Consider the following 17789-nt stretch of genomic DNA (forward strand, 5'->3'; position numbering starts at 1 on the left):
GAAAGTTTATTGCACAAATAATTAAAAACTCGTTACGTGATCTTTCACGAAGTAAGTTACTTAATTATTTATGCATCAACGCTATGCTGAAATATATAAATCCAATTGCGAATAAGACACTTACTCGTCTGAAAAATCATAAAATGTATCAATTTATTTTTAAATAAAATTTAATAGGATATTTTTAGAAATTGGGTGAACTTGACAACGGAAATGTGTACGTGTGACACTTCTGCGGGCGATCATTGCGCGGGTATGCTTATGTTTACGTATATCACGTGGCCACTTACCGGTCCGAGGTTGTCGAAGCCGTGGCGGAGCGCGACGTCCTGCGCCTCCTCGTGCCGCAGCGACCGCTTGAACCGCACCAGGAACGAGTTGGTGAAGACCTCGCGGGACGCGGTCGCGGCTATCAGCACCGTCGCAGCCAAGCATTGCAACCACATGTTCACGCTGTGGCCGGCGGCGGCAGACTGAGGCCGGACTCCGCTTGACGTCACCACATATCGACCCAGGGACCGCGCATGCGCCACCAACCAAGCCAAGCACGAGTCTCAAAGCCTCGACGGTTGTCTTCACAGATTATGACGGGACGTTCCAACATGCACATTGTTTTCCATCGAACCAACCTATATTCAAGTCTCGTGAACTGACCTTATTTTTTGGGAACATGCAGCAACATACTCTCTGCATTAAGTCTTATGTACGCTCTACCCTACATCTATCTATAGTTGCAAACTCTCAATTATCAACTTAATGTAATATTATAATACATTAAAATATTGCTTGATATGAGAATCTTCTCTAAAAGTAAATAAGTTAAAGACTATTAAGCTGGCCAAAAGGGTTTCTATTAGTTATCCCTTTTTAAGAGAGTAACTACAGAGAAAACTTAATGGATAACCTTTAGAGCTTTAGAGCGCAAGCAATAATTATTTTCCCACCACGTACTTAATTATTAAATGTGAATTTAAACGTGCCTTGGAAAATCCAAAGGTTTTCACATACAAGGTCATGAACAAGAGAATAATGTTATTCCAACACGCACCTTCAGAGTAGCCGAAAATCATAATATCATTGACTTTTGCATTTCTCCTGAAGTTAATTAATTAATTGTAATATATTTAAAACGATAATGACGCATCACCATAGACGTGCACAGGATTTTTGATTCGATTACTAATTAAGGATGGTTTCTAAATGATGACTTCAAATTTGTCTGCGGGTAGTTTTGTACGCGTCTATGTATCTACGACCATAGCTGTAGTGGAGTACAGTTGTTCCACATAACCCGCAATAATTAAAACAGAACCACCTATTTAATTCTTTTCTCGTCTTTTCTAAGGGGGCCAGACTCCCTAAATCTCCGATATATATGTCTATATATAAACCTTTTAAAATTCCCTTTTTCCCATAGATATCTGACAAGTAATCCAATTTACGGCTGCTGACTGAACTAATATCATTTTCCCATTTTTCTTACGCCTCCGAGGCTTCCTCTTAATGAACAGGAAAATGCCCAAAGAAGTAAAAAGGTGAAAGGTTCTGTAAAAAATATATACCAATATCATTTTACGTAGCTATATCTACATTTATTTCCGAATCGAATATTGTTTTCATATTTCTATTTCATATATATTTTTCAGTTTGGCCGATTTCCTTTTTTAAATTTGGTAGCAACTTACGAGCTTTAGTAAAGATCAATAAAAAAGTATGATTACAGTCGAACAGTTAAGTACTATTAATTACTCTTTTATTTATTAACCGATATTTCTGTGTTTTCCGCTTCATGTCTTTTTTTGCTCGGTTCACTTTTCTTGGTGATTATGGTCGAATTTAACAAGGTAACTTTTTAAGTAATTTAAAAAATGGTAAATATGACGATATATAGATACGTTCCCCGTAGTGTGCCTGTCTCAAAGAACACAATCCCCTCTTCCTTTCAAATCCGGAGAAGGCCACTACGTTATTCACCCATTGCGGTCATCAACACGCTCCGCCGAGCGCGGTGATTACGGTGTTCTTTAGAAGAGGCTCATCTCAGTTATAAGGGATACAAATTATAGGGTATGCGTATGTTCACTTATCCAATTGGGTATAATGTATCGTAGCTGGTTATTAATTTAGTTATAGTCTAATAATATACTAATTTAGTAATAGTCTAATAGGTATAAAGCATACCTACTAAATGTTCAGTGTTTGTTTAATTAAATTTCAAATTTTTGGATAATATTTTTTTTTGTTACTAGTAGTAGAGCCCTTACATACACGAAATTAAGGTACCTCTTTTTTTTTGAAGGTGGTAGAACCCTTTTTGGTTCGACTCCGGCGGCACCACCGCCACACCTATTTCTACCTAATAACAGCAGTGTTAAGCGCTGCTGTGTTTCGGTTTGAAGGGTGTGGTAAGGGAGACAGACTTTTCCGAGGCGTTCCAGCTTAGTCCTCAGGGGTAGCGGCGCATCTGTGGCCGACCTCAGGTAGGAATATCTAATCCTATCTGGGGTTGATTACAGATGTCCATGGGCGGCAGTAGCCACTTACCGGTGGACTGCATGCTCGCCTGCTACTCTTTATTTATAAAAAAAAAAAAAAAACCTCTGCGTATAAGTAACTAGTAACCCTCTGCGTTACATGCTTAGTTGTATCCAAAAAAATTATTTGATGACTTTTCCAAATACTTACTGAAATCCCAGTCTAAGCGTATCGCCGAATCCTCGTATTATAAGCTCCATAACGAAAAGCAATAAAATTGTTTTCAATTACCTAATAGCAATAATAGAATATTATCTTTATAGCCTCTTAGTAATGATTCGAAACGAAACGAATGAAAATGCGTCATAAATAGTTTATTACTTCTTTAACTACAATGTCTCAACGAATTTCAAAATCACCTACAATAGTGAATTTTATTTTTATGTTTTTATCCATTTGTCCCGTCTTCTGTCATAGAAACGATCTTGCAATGGAAGGGAAAATTGTTGGCGGCGCATACACAGAAATAACGAAATTTCCTCACGCGGTTTTCTTATCGATAACCTGTGGACATCTTAGTATGATCTGTGGCGGCTCGATTGTGAACCAACATATAATATTAACGGCTGCACACTGTTTGGCCGAATGTATCGAAAATATGAGTGTGGATGTGTACGCTGGACATGAAAATTTAAGGGAGGTATGTTTTAGCGTTTTTTTTATGTCTGAGATTTTCAAAAGGGACTAACTTCGATAAGGAAATGGCGAGAGGTCGCGAAGTCGCGAAGAAAATACAATACAATACAATACAAAAATGCTTTATTGTACACCGACGAATACATAAAAATATACATAAACATAATGAACGGTACAACAGGCGGTCTTATCACTTAAAAGCGATCTCTTCCAGACAACCATAGAGTTGTTGAAAGAAAACAATACAGATGCAAGAAATACAGGTAGGGGTGTACAAATGTAATACATACCGACTCGAAAATTATCTTTGAACATATCAGCAGCTAGTTTAGAAGGTGAAGAAAGTAAGGGATATAAATAGTGGTAATACAGAGAATAGGAAAGAACGATAAAGTAAAATAATATCATAATATCATATAATATAATAAAGCTATTGCTATAAATTAGTAAAAGATTCTGTTACTAAAATATTATTAATTAAGGACCTTCTTAGGACAGGCAGGGGATACCGCAGTTCTGTTCTGATCCTGAAACTAAGACAACAATCGTAAGACTTAACAATGATGTTTTTAAACTTTCTCTGGTTAGCGTTGGTTGGAGACAACACGGGTAGACCACTAAACTGTACATACGTTCCTTCACCAATCGAATTTTACCAACACAAGGGTGCCTCTTGCCAACAAGATTGCTAGATATTCATCCATTGATCAAAGAAGAAGGAATCCATTTAAGATTTGAAGAGATTGGTGGTAGAATCATCTGTAGTTCAACTCCGGCGGCCTGATAAAAGCAGTGGTATACGCTGTTGTGTTCTGGTTTTAAGGGTGTGGCAAGGAAGACATACTTTCCCGAGGTATTCCAACTTAGTGCTCAGGGGTAGCGGCGCATCTGTGGCCGTCCTAAGGTGGAAATCCGCTCATGTCTGGAGTTGATTGCAAACCGCAAATGTTATCTCTTGGTAAACCGCATGGGCGGCAATAACTACTTAACATCATGTGGACTGCATGCTCGTCTGATACTTCTATATTATACGAAAAAATAAAGTAATAAATATAAAAATGTATATTTATAACTATATTTGCAGGTGACTGTAATAAGAAATGGTCTCAGAACAGCAATTCATAAAGAATTCAGTGAAGATACTCTGATGAACGACATCGCTCTAGTACTCCTGTCACAGAAATTGCCATTAAATTACCGTATAAAACGGGTGATTATTAAAAGGAACCATCCTGAAAAACTAATAGCTTGCGTAGCAGGATGGGGTATAACTAATGTGAGAGACTTATTTAATTACCTATGCAATTTTGTGCTGGTTTATTTTTCTGTACGTACTAATAGGTAGTACCAATACTCCCTAAATGAGTTATATTTGTATAAGAGCATCTTGTTTCTTTTTGAATGATATGGTCTTTCAATTGACGACGATTCGCGCGGTGAGGCAGTCGACATACTGGTCTGACGCACAAAGGATTCGATCCCCTGCCAGGCAGACATCTGAATGATGAATTCGAATGGCGAATTATATTTATGTAATTATCTAAGTGTGTCCGTAGCACCCACAACACATCGAATCTTAATGTAGGGATGTGAGTGTTGAAAAGGTAATTTAAAAAAAGTTGTACATAAATAAAACATATTTGTAACACAATAGGATGTGACCAGGGAACGAACAATTAAGTTGAAAATGGTAGAGCAGCCCTTACATACTGCACACGAGTGCGCCATAGTCGGCAACCTTCAAAAGGGCATGACTTGCGCAGGGAATATAAAGGATACCTCAAACAGGCCCTCGAAGTAAGTAACATGTTTTCCGTTGTACTATAGAGGTACAAAATAAGCATGTAATCCACCTAAAATCACATAATAATCTGTGTATGTGTGCGTACCATCCACTCCAGGGAATATTAATGTGTTGTTGCTTTGTAGTGCAAATATACAAAGTTCCAAGCGTCTATCTATTCGTATTATTATGTAGAGTTATGAATAAGTTATGATGCAATGTCACAAAATAAAGTTATCCGCTGTAAAAAGTTCATTGGATTAGAGTCGTACCTAAAGTCGGCTACAAACGTTTTGTTATCCCTAAGTATTACCCCTGAGTATTAAGTTGGTCACCTCGTAAATTTGTCTCTCCCTTACACCCTCTGAATCAGAAGACAGCAGCGCTTAGGACTAATATTTTAATACAGAAGTGTGCGAGTGAACCATGAACAGCTCTAACATCTTAAAAATACAAAGAATTGATGAATGCTTATAAAAAATATCGCGGGATTAATAGCTTCCAAGGGAAGAAAAGTTTCTATCCATCGTCCATGTCATATACGGACATACAAGTCGTCTTTCTGTCGGCTCAGAGGAACATAGTATATTATGAAATGACGTGTTCTTTATGGACAAGGAAATTAATTATCTCGGGAAGGGCTAGTCACAGGCTCGACACAAAGGTCACAGTTGCCTGTCGCCGTACAATCAATCTTAGTTTAACGACATTCGGGCGCCGTAAGATAACAATAAAATTATACACAACATGTATAAATAAATACATGCTTACATATAGGTATTACTGATACATTCTATATTTTATGTATTCATGTCTTATACTTTATTCTATCAAATTGAATGTTAATTATTCTTGGTATAGCCCACTGGTTAAGAAACTCGGCCTCTCGATCGAGGGGTCCGAGGTTCAAATCACTTGCTAAACGGTGAAGGAAAACATCGTGAGGAACCTGCATACCTGAGAGTTTTATAAAAAACAATCTCGAAGGTATGTGAAGTCTACTTACGCACTTGGCCAGCGCGGTGGATTATGACCTAATCCTTCTCATTATGAGAGAAGACCCGTGCCAAGCAGTGGGACAGTAATGGGTTGATGATTATAACCTTGGTAGGCCTTTTATATATTGTAAGTACAGTGCTGTGGTTTGAAGGATGTGGTAAGGGAGACATACTACTCCAAGGCATTTCAGCTTCTGTCCTCAGGGGCAGCGCTGCATCAGGTAGGAATCTAAACTTATTTAGAGTTGATTACAGATAACTAGTTAGTTAGATTAGAGCTGGGTAGAGTTGATAACCATTTGGTTACTGTTTCCTATGGACATCTAAGCAAGCAAGCAAGCAAGTACCTGCTAAGTGGGCTGCTTGTTCATCTACCCCTGCAATATTATTTGAAAAAAAAAATTTTTAATTAAACTACTTTTCTCAAAATTTCAGGGGTGATTCTGGCAGCGGTCTGATAACGTCAGATCATCAACAAATAGGAATAGTTTCATTCAGAAATGACAACTACCCCTCCCTAGTCGTCTACACCGATGTCTCATATTTCTATGACTGGATCCATGATATATCAAAGAAACTGTACTGCTCAGTACGAATGTGAAGTCAATAGTATAATAGTAAAATGGTATTTTCAGGATTATACAAGTATATGTTATTTTTATGTCTTACAGGAGTATAACTTTATACTGTTATAAAAATCTTACCCCTAAAAAATATTTACGTTTTTCTCGTTTTGTTTTATTAGATTACCTATGAATAAAATAAAATAAATATACATAGAAACTTTATTCAACGCAAACTGAAATTGCAGCTAAACTGTATCCTATGTCTACTTACTACATCCTAAGTATCTGTTGCATGAATGTACAGGTGATATTCTATGGGGTTTAACAGAATTACCATAATCGCACTATAGATTTTCATTAGACTTTTTTTTTTTTTATAATATAAGGGTAGCAGACGAGCATGCAGTCCACCTGATGGTAAGTGGCTACTGCCGCCCATAGACATCTGTAATCAACCCCAGATAGGATTAGATATTCCTACCTGAGGTCGGCCACAGATGCGCCGCTACCCCTGAGGACTAAGCTGGAACGCCTCGGAAAAGTCTGTCTCTACTAAAGACTATTACAGATAGGTAGTAATTCTACATTTTCAATATAATTTTCTTTGGGAAAAAATATAACAAGTTTATATATTGAAATATAATTTATTAACATATTCTATAATTTTAACAATAACAGAAACTCTAAATTTATGTCAATGTCAATTTAGTCGGAAGAGCTTGTTGTAGCAGTCGATCCTGCGGCACATTCATTCTCCATAGCATGTGATGGAGGATGCTCTAGGACATTGTCGATAATACCAAAAGCCTTTGCTTCAGTCGGTGACATGAAGTAGTCTCTCTCCATTGAAGTCTGAACCTTCTCCGCAGCTAATCCTGTATGTCGTACATACAGAGCGTTTATCTGTGATTTAAGTTTCAAAATCTCCTCCGCTTGTATCTGTATGTCTGTAGCTTGACCCCTAACACCGCCTGAGGGCTGGTGGATCATGATACGAGAGTTGGGCAGCGCGTGACGCATTCCCGGTGCTCCAGCTGCCAATAGAAGAGATGCCATACTGCAAGCTTGACCTACACACCAAGTCGCGACTGGCGGGGTAATGTACTGCATTGTGTCGTATATACCCAACCCTGAAGTGACGTTACCGCCTGGTGAATTGATATACAGGTGCACGGGCTTTTTACTAGACTCAGACTGGAGGAACAACAATTGGGCCACTACTAAGGAGCTAATATCGTCGTTGATAGGTCCCATCAAACATATGATGCGTTCGCGAAGGAGTCTGGAGTATATGTCGTAAGCGCGTTCACCTCTTCCAGTCTGTTCTACAACTATTGGTATCATGCCAATCCTGGCAACTGATGTTGTTTGTATTGACCTATGGAGTTGGGTATTACATTTGCTAGCTCCAACGCATATCACTCTAGAGATCTGTCTTGCGTAGTTCAATGCCATTTTCACCTTGATAATGAAAAACTTTCGTCGATTTCGCGTTAGTTTATGGTAGTAAAGTTCGTTTTCTTTGTATACGTAAATAATTATCGTTCAGCTCGCTTCTATAGCTATACTTTAAAATAACCTTACTAATAATTAAATCACACAAATATCACAAATAGAATGAGATAAAGATTTTTCTAATAGTTTACAACTTTACATACAAATTATAACCCACAAAATACAGCGGAGTTCACTGACTTTAATAATTTTGACAATTTCACTTAAATGTCACAGTCACTGACACTTGACTTTTAACTTGTCGTTCAAAAATATCTTTTGCCACTATCACAAAAAAACTGTGTATTTAGCAATAGATAATATAAATAGATATAGCAAATAATTCTTAATTTATGACTTAAACAAAAGAACACTATTGAAATTTTAAAGTAGGTGTAATAAATACTCGAAGGATGAGATAAAACGGATTAAAATCATAAAATACGGCATCTTTTCTAATACAAATACATCTCTTTCATGATAAATGTTATCAGAACAAAAAAGGAAACAATACTACAATTTACGGGACAACCAATAAATATTTCATATTTTATTAAAATTTATTTAAGAATAGGGATCCATATTAAAAGAACATAGTATAATCCACATACTATTTATATTTATATATCAAAATCAATGATTCATTTTACAAAATAAGTACGATAAAATAATCTTATTCCAGGTCACACGGGTATTAAAATCAAATCAACAAACTCAGCATAACAGAATTATCAGATAGTACATTATTTAGTGTGTGACAAGCAAAAATGGTACTTAAATAAACCCACCTTATCCATTATTATCAATTAAAAAACATATTATATAAATAATATCACAAAACATACTTGATTTCTGGCAAAACTTAAACGAAACCACTTAGAATGCTTAATATAATGAAATTAACAAATTGTAGGTTCGTGTAAGTATATATCTTTTACACTTTGCCAATATATAAGTTTCAGTCAATATAGTGAATTGTCCTTTAAATATTTCTACAATAGTAAGAGCATTACATACATCTTTGCAACTTTTAATTTAATATTTACTTTCCCAAAACCACTTCATTTATTTTGAAGTTGTTGTTTACGTCTTAATTTCATTAGTGCTTCTTGTCTTTTCCTCTCAATTAATAATCTGAGGTCCATATCTTTAATTGTATTCTGTTTCTGAGTAGATTGTGCAGGATTTGTTATAGTCTCGGATTTCTTAGTGTCAGTGCCTTGGTTGGTCGGAACTTTTGGCTGAAACTTGAACATTTTTGGTGCTTGTTTGTTGTCATTTATTTGTGTAGTTGCTTGTGATGTATTACAAGTGTTTTGTTGTGTTTGTGTGAACGGCAAGAGCCTCTTGGCAAGTAGTTTCTCCCGAGCTTGTTGATGCTTCCTCTGAATTTCTATTGGTGTACATCTTGTTGGAGAATCACCTGAAATATGTAAAATCATTAATTGATTAATCTATACTTAAAATTGGTTAACTGTTGCTATATACATGCGACAGCCTACAGATAGACACAGTTTGTGTAAAATAGGCACTGCAATTAATAATAAATGACTATTTAAAAAAAGATTTCATTTCAGCTTCACATTTACATTTGTTTAAATTAACATAGGTAGATTTAAGTTACAGTCCGCGCCAAACTGCTAGTCCGCTCTGAAGTTGTTACGAGCAGGTGTAGCCATATAATTTGATATGGAGATGCAATTCATTTCTATATTCAGATCGGACTAGCAGTTTTGCGCAGACTATAGGTATATAAGAAATGTCGCCTCTGACTAGGAGTATGATTATGTTCAGTTGTTCTTAGTACTTGACCAGAAACTAAAGAAATAGAATCACGACTATGAGTCAGAGAACAAAATTTATTGTAGTAAAATCCAAATTATTAATCACAAACTTGAAAGACATCTGTTAGTAAAAATGTAATTTACCTGCAACCCCACCCATGCTATCATTAAACGGCATAGAACTGTATCTTCCCAGTGGCATTGCCGATGTTCGCCTGCTAAGATCAGTAACGGTTGGTGATTCAGGCATAGAACTGTGTCGTATGAAGGAAAACCTCGACGAAGGACTCGCATCATTCATTGGATTTTGCGTATTACTTCTATCCATTTTCCTGTTTACTGGTTCACTCAAAACTGGCATTTGTGTTAGGCGCTCCAAGGCACTGTCATCTAAATTACCAACTAAACTATCAAATGAATCATTTTTCAGGCCGGGTGACGCACACTTTAATTTACTGATGTATGGGGATTTTATACTTTTTAGAATTGCATCCATTGAGTCTTCGTTTATTATAGGATCTGGCTTGTTAGATTCTTGTACTGGACCCTTTTGAAAAACATTCTCCGCAGCTTGAGTGAGTTTGTACAGAGACTCGTTAAACGAATCATCCAACTCCAACCCATTTTCCGACTCTGGTTTAACAAACTTTGAGCTAAGGACATTTTTTCTTAAACATCTTGTACTGCTGAACGTGCTTTTGGGAGAGCAATCTGGAGCTTCACTGAATATATCTTCCTCACTACCGGACTGGGGTTTTTCTACAGCTTGTGTCTTTTTCTCCATTAACTTGCCCACATACTGGTGGAATTCCAACAGTTCTGGCGGTACTTCCAGTTTCTGTGGGGGTTTAATTACTCTCCGCTTGGGGAATGTCGGTTGCTGCTCCTTTTCTAGTAACTTTAATCTGTGGCGTTTCCTTGACTTTTTATTGATAGGCGTTGAGCTTCTAAGGCGAGTGTTTTTGGAAGCTGAGCCGTAATAGTTCCATACGACATCAGCGACTCCCTCTCCACCATCTTGTGTGCAAAGAAATGGAACTGGGCTTGCGGCTTCTGAGTCACTATCTCTGGATGGCGAATCTAATGTACGGTCTGGCGTCGAACATGATAAAACTGGAATGAGAAATACAGTTTCTTATGTCAGTGATTTATCATAAATCAAGAATTAGGCTGTTTGAAAATAAACACTGTCACTTATAGAGTTTAGATGAATTTAGATGGCTCTACCTTCAATTAAATCATATAATATTTTTTTGCAACCAAATGACCTCAAGATATCAGACATAATGTTAGATATCAACATGGAGGCCAGTTTGGGGGCGGCTATTCGTTCGTAATTACTATCGATAAAATACTATTTAATACATGCAATGATGTAAGTATTACTTCCAACTGGAATTTGTACAACTGAATAAACAATACCTTTCTTTTTATTTTTTGTGGCCACCATTTCTTTAGTTATTTTTCTGTTGCTCATAGGTTCTAGTGACCGTCGAATGTGTTTTGGATTACATGTGGAGATATTTATCTGAAGAAATATGACAATTTAAATGATTACTACGTTTTACAATGGCTGTCAAAACGATCGTACTTTACGAACACTCATAAAATTCAGTTTAAAGTTATAAAAATACTGAACGAATAAGATGATTAATTAATTTGACAAAATATGATAAATGAAATGACAATTGACAATGACATTACAAGCGAATCAATATTCAATTGATTTTCCGGTGTTGACATATTAAACAACGTATCGATCTCGGCATCCTGTAAATTCACACAGCAATAAAACTTTGAATTTAAATTTTATTCAATATTATTATTTTGTCACAAAAACTTGAGAAAAACAATCACAGTTTATGCATATCCTCTTGATGTTTCCAGTATTTTAAAATCTGCTCATATGATTTTATTGCAAACTACTTTTTGATACGGATTCATTTTGTGATAGTGGATAAAATTTATAATAGACGAATTGATTATAAAACTAATTTTCTATGTTATTTTTCTAAATTCCTTTTCTTTAAATTTCTCACGTTGTAACTTCCTATATAGGTTACTATACTCTTTGGTTGTAATTTACGAATGCTTAGCGTCAGTGTCATGTCATTTTTTCATAATCTGTCAGTGTCAGATATCATGACGTCATTGTCATTCAGTTAACTTCCAGCTCCAAGTTCCAATCCAACTATTTCAGTTTGTGCCTTCGATTGGGACGGCCGCGTCATATCGTTCTAAACTTTTAAAGTCGCGATGCACCGCGAGTGACTAAGTGTCAAGTGTTATCGAACTAGTGCAAAATGCTCGCAGACGGGGAGATAGTTGGCGACGGGTCATGGAACCTGACCATATACGTGACGGATCTCAACGAGAAACGCACGATGGTCGTAAAGGGTGACATGCACATCGGCGGGGTTATGCTCAAACTCACCGAGAGCTTCGGTAAGTCCTTAATTGGTACATAACTAGTTTGCAATGAACTTCGAACAGCTATTTGTAGCTGTTGAGTCATTGAGCGTTGGTTGTTTTCATTGACTCGTACAGAATTGTAGTCGTAATAGTTGCAAATGTACTCGCTACGGTTATCTGATAGTATAAGCACAATGGTCATAGTTTGTGTTTCCTAAGTAGCTGTGTGTCTGCTCAGTTACTGTAACTCCTTTATGTTCCACTGCTGGGCATGGGTCTTCCCAGTATTTGTGGCCGTTGCACACTACTTCAATGCTGTTGTGGATCCAAATTAGCGGTTAACCTAAGTTAGAAGTTGTCACACTTCTCTCAAGACCTTTCCTCGCAAGGTGATGACAGCAATCCAATGACAACAATAGAAACAGATGGCTTATGCCCTCCAAATCACCAGAGCATCTCCTGACTGCTTTCATTAAAAAACTAGCTAAAAATTGCCTAACACAACTTTAAACATCATTTTTCAAATCCTGTATCTAAAAATTACTGAATTTTGCCAGCATGTTTTTCTTGAAATGGTATATAAGCTGAATGATATCAATATGATGTGTCACTTCGAAGGCATACTAGTGCCAGTATTCTAAATTGGGTGTAGGTGTTAGATCTCTAACATAATAAGGCAGACTGCATACTAAACCCATGCTTATTTGTGATCACAATATTTGTAATGACAATACATGTGTATCACATTACAGAAACAAATTGCATTAAATTTCGCATCTACACAGCAATAAAACATTTTTTCCTATTGATTGCCATTTAAGAATATCACCATAATAATGGCTAAATGATAATAATTGAAATCTACTGACATATAATTAAAGTCATTTGACATATACCTACATATAGTGAAATAAATTTTCCACTAGACTGGGGGCATACTGAATCTGCAGATAAATTTAAACCTATACAAGGAAAATGATATATATAAGGAAAAATAAACTAGTTAACACACATAAATACCAAATATATGATATGTTTTAACTTGCTACATATGTGGCCAGAAACTTAGTTGTTTTTAAGACTACAACACCATCATATTCTTTTCCAATTTAAATCATTAATAAAAAGATATTAATTAAAAGTAGATATAATTCTAAAATCATACAATTGTTAATGCGCTTGGCTATTTCTCCTCTAAAAAGCATAATTTTCGTATATATTATGCATATATTTGTATATAACGATCAGATAACTTTCAATGGTAATGTCATCATGAAGCAGTTTAATATTTTGACCATAGACAAAATATTTATAATAAACATTATTCAAAATATAACAATTTCACAATATAAAGTTTTTTGACTATGACTTCATAAGTTTATAACTTCATAGTATTATATCTATAACTTTTAAGACTTAACAGGTTTTCTAAAAATTTAAACTAAGTATCAAAAGTACACAATGTTCTTATGTAAAATTAAATGCAACCATTTTTATATCCATGATCATACTTCATTACGCTCCTTTGACCCTCTTACTCTTAACAGTTTTTACATAATGTATGTGTATATTAAATCTATTTCACTTTGTCTAAGAAGCACATGAATATAAAACATATTTTACTTAACAAGTTTTTAACTTACAAAACTTTCAGTGAGGTAAAAATAATTTAGGTGTAAAGAATTCGCAAGTTTTGCATTTAATCAATATTCATTACACCGCAGTAGCCAATCCAGACCCTAAACTGGTTTTGATAGCAATAAAAGCAAGCCGATTTGCGGGTGGAGAGGGAGACAACACGTTGACGAAAGAGAAGGAAGATGCGCGTACGCAGGCACGCGTCCTTCGCTGATACGTAATGTTGGATGAGTTTTTATTCATCAGGGACAGGTGAAACACCCATTTTTATACTGTACAGTTCTAATAATACTGTGGAAAATCGTAAAGTCCTTGATAGGTTTACCTATTTTTAGTTTTTTTTTAATCACGTTATGTTACGTAAATTAATTACGGCGTTCGAGAACAGTTAAGACACGAGGATCAAAATTCTTCAAATGCGTAAGAAAAATTCTCCTTCAAAGCCGTCTATGTATTGGCCAATCCTTTGGTTTTAAATTTGATAGAAGGTGGTAATAACTACTCAGGAGAATTTTGCTTGTTATCTAGATATATGTTAATAAAAACATCCAATATTTATATATTCGAGCCATTTGGAGCAATAAACATGATTACATAAATCATCAAAAAATCCAACCTACGCAAACACGATTTGACTTTCAAAATGGCGGTCGCCATTCGCCCACTATAATCCAATGCATGTAAATTGTTCTATTGAACCGTTTAGATAGTAATATACTAACACGTTAAATAGTAATATTATTGCCATCATTGAAACCTCCACGATTTGGTTGCAATTGCTAAATTTCAAGAAATAAAGCAATAATACTCCTTGTTTTTGTTATGTTCCCACTATTTGGTCGTTGGTGCTAAGAGAAGAGACTTGTCCGTTGATCAGCAGCATGATGGTACAATCAAAGACGGTAGATATCTTCGTGTTTTGGCTCTGGTAACTCCACACGTATTCAGTATTTTAGCCTGTAACAACCGTGTTAGGCACTTTTCTCTACTGGTTTAAACGGTTCTCACCGTTAGCTACGCAATTTTTTTCGTTTCGTTTACTTAAAGCAAATACATACTCGTAGTTCAAATATTCTATGGTAGTATGGTATAATGGCAAAGTATTTTAAAACTAAAGTTATGAGAAAATTACGTAGATGTCCTTACACTAAGAATATTATTGGTAAGCTTCAATCAAATTACCGACTTAAGAAACGTACACACAGCAAGATCTGCAATTTTCTTAATGATAGGGAAAGATAATTGAACATTTATGCAACAATTTCTTAAAGTGCAACACTGATTGCAGTCGTGTTACGTAGTGGTTTAAAGCAATCAATTACATATTCACAATCTGTATGAGCTCCTGGTAGCGGCTTCGTCAAAGTGTACGCCAAAAAAAATGTTATAATGTCTTACATGTATGACGACCCGCGTGGCGGAACCGTGACCAATCAGGTCTGACACGCAATGGGTCCCAGGTTCGATCCCCGGCCAGACAGATATCTAAATGACGAAATTAGATTTCTGTTTCTGGGTTTGGGTGTTTGTGTATTGGTGTCTGTGTGTGTCCATAGCACCCATCACACAGGGCATCCTAGTGTGAGGCTGTGAGTGTAGAAAGCGTTTACTACGTTATAATATCATGTGTTTTAACTTTTATTGTCTTTGCGCCTTAGAAAATCTCGTAGAAGTCCTTTTAAAATAGGTTTACAAGGTAGCACTATAGGCAAACTAATTTGGAGACTTGCTTGCTGCTTTGGCACGCCCTGCAGTCCAAACAGCTTCACAGATTTTAACATATACTTTAGGTCGGACATCATCACATCAGTGAATAACGTTAATTATTCATTATTCATTGCTTTATTCACTGCTTTTAAATAAAGCATAGTACAAGTAAAGGTTGAGAATTAATGAGTATAGAAGAAAATCTAGCACATAATTATCGTAGCTTGCGTCAAGCCAAGCAAATATTTCATAAACAACACTTCTTTACAGCACCCATTTGCTCCAGATAAGATACGGCATTTACATAACATCTGAGATTATTTCTAACTACGTGAATGATAATAAAGGCGTAAGACTTAGTATCGACTTAGATTAACGGACTATTCTGCCTATTTCTGCCTCATAACAGCAGTGTTAAGCGGTGCTGTGTTCTGGTTTGTAGGGTGTGGTAAGAGAGACATACTTTTCCGAGACGCTCAGCTTAGTCCTCAGCAGTAGCGGTATGTGGACATAAAAAGATAATAGTTTCCACAAAATAATAATATACCTTTTTATTTTGTGACAATACATTAAAAATATTGCTCATATAATATATCTGTGCATCTTTTATCTACCTACAAACTATTCAGCTGTTTGAGATGACTCCATACAATATAGACATTATTTGAAAAAAATAATCGTTTGAGCATAACCAGTTATTTTCAATCACAAACAGACACTTCTATTTATTTGTATAGTTCGATTGTGTATCGGTAATCTATTTCGACTTGTAGATAACGTTTGAATGTTTTACAGTAGCTATTCCAAAGTGGACGTCAACGCATGTATATGTAGGTTTTTGTCTCAAGAACCTCGGATTACAAAGAACAATGTGACGATGGGCTATAAATAACACAGGTTCTAAATCATCCTGATTTATGCGTGCAATTAATGTCGTGAGGATTTGCAACTGTGAGACTGATAAGAATTATGTTTTCGGCTCTCAAATTTCTACTTTTGTAAAGGTTCTTACGGGCTTAGCAGACATGCTACTTTTGTCATTGGCGTTTTGCGTTTTAACGGTTGCATGGTTACTGCCTCACGTTCTAGGCTCTTCTACCTTCGGTCATGGTAGGTATCGAAAACGCGCGTATAAGCGAATGCATTAAAGCTGAATCGCGTTTTTCTCGTTCAGTTACTAGTGTTACCACATCCGACGTCCAAAAGTATCTGCGACAGACGATCGAACGCGTGCCTGAAACGCAACTAAATCGTCAATCGCCGATGCTAAACGTAGCACGTCTGTCGAGACCCTTAATGTCGCTTCATTAAGTTTGTAATATTTTACTTTGTCAAGATGTTATAATATGTAGCGGTTTATTCGAAAGACAACCCGCATTTATCATGCGTATTGCACGCATTTTGAACTTAGTAACGAATGGGCATGGTGGTAACGGCTTAGTGACTAATTTATTTTAATTATAATTAAACATTAGACAGACTACGTGTTCCGATGCATGTGTCAGTTAAAGTGACGTATGTATCTGGCCTATCTGACGTATGTAGTCATTAGACCAACGATAGAGAATGTGAGACACAGTGGTTCCGTCGTTCCGTCGCCTTAGAGTTGTGTATGATTTTTCAATGTTTACTATAAAACCCATTTACGAAATGGTCGAACTCTACGAATATATTTAGAATAATCATGCTCTATATGTTTCAAAAACCGGTTCTACTATCATTAAGATTAACCACTACACACTGCCGCTCCTGAAAATTTATAATCAACTAGATTTATGATTTACATATACGAGTAAGTTAGTAGGTATCGACGCCTTTCAAAGAAATTCAGAACTATTCACTCTGGAAATTGGTGTGATAGTGTTACCTCACTACCTCCCCGGTCAAGCCATTCTGGTTCTACCACCTTACATTCCATTGGACTTCAAACAAATACTATTCTTCTCAAACATACCTAATACTTACAATGATGACTTCTTTCAGCTATTTCTAATGTATTTGTCCTACAGACATCTGTTTAAAACTAGATGAAGTACCTCACGATGCGCTTGCGCATTCGATCAGGCTAGCGTTTCCGGCGCCTCCCCGCCACTGTAGATAAGGCGTTATCATCCGCTCATTGTTGTTCCATACAATCACATAATGGTAGGGCGTTGACTTGACGTATTTTTAGCATGTAAACACAACCATACTTGGGTATATCTCACGTAAGGACGGTAAGACACTCCGTACATCC

General features: G+C 36.2%; 4 protein-coding genes across 5 annotated transcripts in view; 1 reads left to right on the forward strand and 3 right to left on the reverse strand.

Moving 5' to 3' along the window:
• amon (prohormone processing protease amontillado) overlaps positions 1-486 on the reverse strand; it is a 110000-nt gene extending 109514 nt beyond the window's left edge. The window contains exon 1 of the mRNA XM_073074001.1: positions 291-486. Within this exon, the coding sequence (XP_072930102.1) occupies positions 291-446 (156 nt within the window). The 5' untranslated portion in view covers positions 447-486. The remainder of the gene's footprint in view (positions 1-290) is intronic.
• A 2470-nt stretch (positions 487-2956) lies between these two features.
• Positions 2957-6553, forward strand: LOC140742562 (duodenase-1). The gene is made up of 4 exons (XM_073073464.1): positions 2957-3175; positions 4256-4447; positions 4826-4968; positions 6388-6553. Exons 1-4 carry the CDS (start codon positions 2966-2968, stop codon positions 6551-6553), a joined length of 711 nt encoding a protein of 236 aa, XP_072929565.1. The 5' UTR covers positions 2957-2965.
• Positions 6554-7142: 589 nt separating this feature from the next.
• ClpP (Caseinolytic protease proteolytic subunit) lies at positions 7143-8232 on the reverse strand. The gene has a single exon (XM_073074002.1). The coding sequence runs from the start codon at positions 7971-7973 to the stop codon at positions 7224-7226; it is 750 nt and encodes a 249-aa protein (XP_072930103.1). The 5' UTR covers positions 7974-8232; the 3' UTR covers positions 7143-7223.
• A 377-nt stretch (positions 8233-8609) lies between these two features.
• LOC140742924 (uncharacterized) lies at positions 8610-11488 on the reverse strand. 2 transcript variants are annotated; one of them, XM_073074004.1, is made up of 3 exons: positions 11219-11488; positions 9941-10909; positions 8610-9435 (listed from the first exon to the last, which is right to left on the reverse strand). In XM_073074004.1, exons 1-3 carry the CDS (start codon positions 11271-11273, stop codon positions 9074-9076), a joined length of 1386 nt encoding a protein of 461 aa, XP_072930105.1. In that variant the 5' UTR covers positions 11274-11488; the 3' UTR covers positions 8610-9073. The 2 variants fall into 2 exon arrangements, with proteins under 2 accessions (XP_072930105.1, XP_072930104.1); XM_073074003.1 differs by lacking the exon at positions 11219-11488 and adding an exon at positions 11024-11127.
• Positions 11489-17789: the final 6301 nt, after the last annotated feature.

Source organism: Epargyreus clarus, unplaced genomic scaffold (assembly GCF_041222505.1).
Source record: "Epargyreus clarus isolate Ecla_fem2 unplaced genomic scaffold, WU_Ecla_fem_2.2 ptg000006l, whole genome shotgun sequence".
In the NCBI taxonomy this organism is placed as follows: domain Eukaryota; kingdom Metazoa; phylum Arthropoda; class Insecta; order Lepidoptera; family Hesperiidae; genus Epargyreus; species Epargyreus clarus.